We start from the raw sequence: 3,805 nt of genomic DNA, 5'->3' as shown, positions 1-3,805 counted from the left end.
ATTCTTATTCTACTTTATCCTTTGAAAATTTTATTTCCAATTATCAAATTTTTATTCTATATTGTATCACTAACCTTGAAATTGACACTAAAGTGATACAAAAGAGGTTTTGTGTTATAAATTCATTAAATTCACAATCATTACATTTTTAATATAAAATTAAATTACTCATAATTTGAAAAATAAATCCTATAAATAATATTTCTCTATTTATGTTTGTCTTTATTTAAAATCAGTTCTTTAAAAAGATGAAAAACCATATCCTATACTAAAATAATAATGAACATTAATTAGTTATAAGTTTTCAAATGAATAATAATAAGAAAGGTCATTAAAAAAAACATGAATAATATACATACGTACAATACTATTTATACAGAGATGTATGTAAATAAACATAATTTGATGAATAACGTACAATTAAGTATTGTCATCAAAGCTAATTCTTAAAGTTATGCTTACAAAATACATTAAACATGTGCAATTTGTAACAATATATGTATTTAACTCTTAATTAGAGCTCTTTATATACATTTCAAGAAATCGGTGCAATAAGTTGGATCGTATGAGAAATTAACACTTCAAAAAGTGTTTTATAATATAATATTTTGGTTATAAAATATCATTTTGTTTTCAATGATTACAAATTTGTAATATATTTTTTTAATAGCATTTTATGAGTAAAAATTCTAAAATACAAATTTTATGTATAAAGAATCATCGATTCAAATTTGACACTGTGGCATATTTTATAAATATATTTTTCTACATTCAGTTTAAATTCATTTAATTGAATTTCATTTCCAATGATTTTCTAAATCTAAAATTTATATTTTTGGAATCTATTGATTGAATAATTATCAAAAAAAGAAAATAAATAAATAAAATATTTTTGATTGTTCAAAATGAAATTTAGCCTATGATTTCAAATTGGATACCGATACATTAATTTTATTTTTAAATTCGAACAAAATTTTTAAATGCGTTATACAATAAAGCAGCCGCCACAAAAATTATTATATAAAATAATGGATTGCACCGATCTTGATATTCAGAAATCTAATATTTACAAAAATGAACATGCGTATACATCGAATTTCGCAAAGATATTGCGATAAAACGAAAAATATATAAAAATTTATACAATACATATTCGATACAAAATATTAACCGATAGATAAATGAATTAGTTTTAAATGATTCGACGTTTTTAATCAAGAATACAATCGATCAATTAATTAGTCGCAATTCAAAATCAAATTAAAATTTAAATTCATTTCACATTGATTATTGATAGAAGGCAAAAGCACACCAAGAAATTTGAATTTGAATTTGAATTTGAATTTAAATACAATAAAAAATGATAAATAAATAAAATTTTACACAAAAATTAGTTTTCTAATTGTAATTTTCTTACAGATTTTTTTTCTTAATTTCTTTCTATAACAAAATTATTTTATTATATTTGCAATTTACGCAATTGAAAATTTATTCAACTGAATAATTTTCTATTTATCTATTTTCGACTTACGTCATGAAAAAATATATCTTTTTGCACGTTATAAAATTTTTTTCAAAACGATAAGAGCTTCAACAAAAATTATGGATAAAAGAGAACAACTATGTTTGTCGTGCTTTGAATAAAGAATTCATATAATTACAAAAGCGTCTGATTTTATCTATTTCACATGATGATGATAGACGCATGATACAAAATATTGTTATTCTAAAAAAATTATACTTTAAAACAATATTCTTTGAGAATTTTGTTATCGATATTCACATTAGATCCATTTACGATGGTTAATTAATTTATCGATTGAATATTAAATGCACAATTATTTTGATATTCGATTACTAAAAGATATATTTAGACAAAATTAACTAGATCTCGAATTTGCACAAAGTCTCTCAAAAAAAGAATAGAAAGAAAATCAATAATAAATTATTCCCTTTCGTTGTAATATTTAATCAGAATAATACATGATAAAAAAATTTATCGATATTTTATCATGAGCGAAGAAATTATCGCAAAAATGAAATGTATACCGGTACATATCGTGCGAAAAAAAAACAAAACATCTAGTTTCTAAGTATTCACGTAAAATACGAAACACGACGCAAAAGGATCACGACGACGATAATTGAAAGTTACACAACAAGTTGTCGTAATATTTAGCAATGTTAGAGAATAGTTTCCTGCAAAATCCTGCGACTTTCGGTTCGTCGCACACGCTATGCGCAACCTCTAATGGGAGGACGAGGAAATTCGCCCAAATCTTCTCACTATTGTTTCGCCGTATTTTTACACCGCTGTTACATTCCTTAAGTTACATAACCTGCACGAATGTTTGGCAGAATCTTTATCAAATCTGCATCAAATATCGATCATAATTTATCATTAACTTTCTTTTCCGTGTCGCAAGATAATTTCAAGATAGCTTTGAAAAAGATATAAATTCTTTCAACGCACAATAAAAGAACGAGCGCGATATATTAAATTTAAAAAAAGAAATATAATAGAAATTATCGATGACGCACACGTCACGCGACGCGCGCAACGTCCTACACTTTCTCTCGCATCGTCGTGCTCGTCCTTGATGCGCATAATTTTCGCTATAGTTAACAAGATTACTGTATAGTCTACTAGAACAAGAAACTTTTTTCCAATCGATTCCAATACGTTCGCACTTTGAAATAATTCGTACTATTTTTTCTTTTTTTGCTCTCTCTCTCTTTTTCTAGTATTTGTTAAACATTCATATTGATCAAAATTTTGAAGAGATCACATGTGCGCGAATCTATATTGGTTAGAAGAGTTTCGAAAATTGTTGTTTGAAATCTGAAAGGTTTGTGCGCATGCCAATTACGCACGTTCAGCGCTACAGCGCGTCGTACGTAAACGTTCGCGATGTTCAATCCGAATAAATCGACCGAGACGTAAGGATTCTGTCTATTAATAGCGAGATAAAAAGGAGCACCGCGCATAGCCGACAAATTTAATCAAACGAGGCGGGAGAGAAATTGCCGTTATAATTTTTGCACGATGTCAAATTTGTCCTTGAAACCGATCGATTCTTTCTTCGGATCGTATTTCTTGCGGAGAGCTAGCTGGGCCCTAAGCTCTTTGGCACTCATCTTCAGATTCAAACCCTGCCGTGACTCGTTGTTACCGGCAACGTTCCCGTTCCCTGTTCCATGCACGTGCGCCATCGTCGTTGTCGTATCGTTCTTAATACTGTTCCCGTTCTCTTGGCCAGTTTCTTCGCGTTCGCTCTCGTTTTCGTTATCGTTCTCGCTTCTGGTCGATGTTCTCGTTGCACTTGCCGACACCGTGCTGCTCTCGCTGTGCAACGTATCGTTCGATCCGCTTGATTTTTGTGCGGTCTGAAAATAAACATTCCTTTTATTTCCTTATCTGTAATATATATATATATATATACGTATATCGTTATTTTTCTTCTCTCTCTCTCTCTTTCTCTCTATTTCTTTTTTTTTTTTTATATAACGAACAAAGAGAAACAAAGAAAAATTCAAGAGGGGAACGAAAGATAATGGAAGAATCGCTCGTGTCACGTATCGATCGCGGTGAAAGAAAATATCAACTGAATTTTTCACCGTGACACGTATAGGCGAGCGAGACACTTTTATTTTTAATATCACGGAAATATTTAGAGTCAACGGAAAGTAAAAGCAAAAGGTAATTAAGAAGTAGGATATTTTTTTTTTAAAACCAATAAATTTTGGAAGAAGAAGGGAGTCAAAAAACGATGGGCAAATTTATCTAAGAGATTCAAAATGACCT

At 29.0% G+C, this 3,805-nt stretch overlaps 1 protein-coding gene across 2 annotated transcripts in view; it reads right to left on the bottom strand.

The window, feature by feature from the left end:
* Nucleotides 1–347: 347 nt before the first annotated feature.
* Nucleotides 348–3,805, bottom strand: part of LOC413207 (Na(+)/H(+) exchange regulatory cofactor NHE-RF1) — an 8,732-nt gene continuing 5,274 nt past the window's right edge. For both annotated transcript variants that reach the window (XM_006568757.3, XM_396656.7), the window contains one exon: nt 348–3,387. In XM_006568757.3, coding sequence (XP_006568820.1) covers nt 3,031–3,387 — 357 coding nt within the window. In that variant the 3' untranslated portion in view covers nt 348–3,030. The remainder of the gene's footprint in view (nt 3,388–3,805) is intronic.

This window comes from Apis mellifera, linkage group LG2 (assembly GCF_003254395.2).
Source record: "Apis mellifera strain DH4 linkage group LG2, Amel_HAv3.1, whole genome shotgun sequence".
Classification (NCBI taxonomy): Eukaryota; Metazoa; Arthropoda; class Insecta; order Hymenoptera; family Apidae; genus Apis; species Apis mellifera.
Note: the sequence above shows the minus strand (reverse complement) of the source record. Positions and strands in the feature narration are given on the sequence as shown.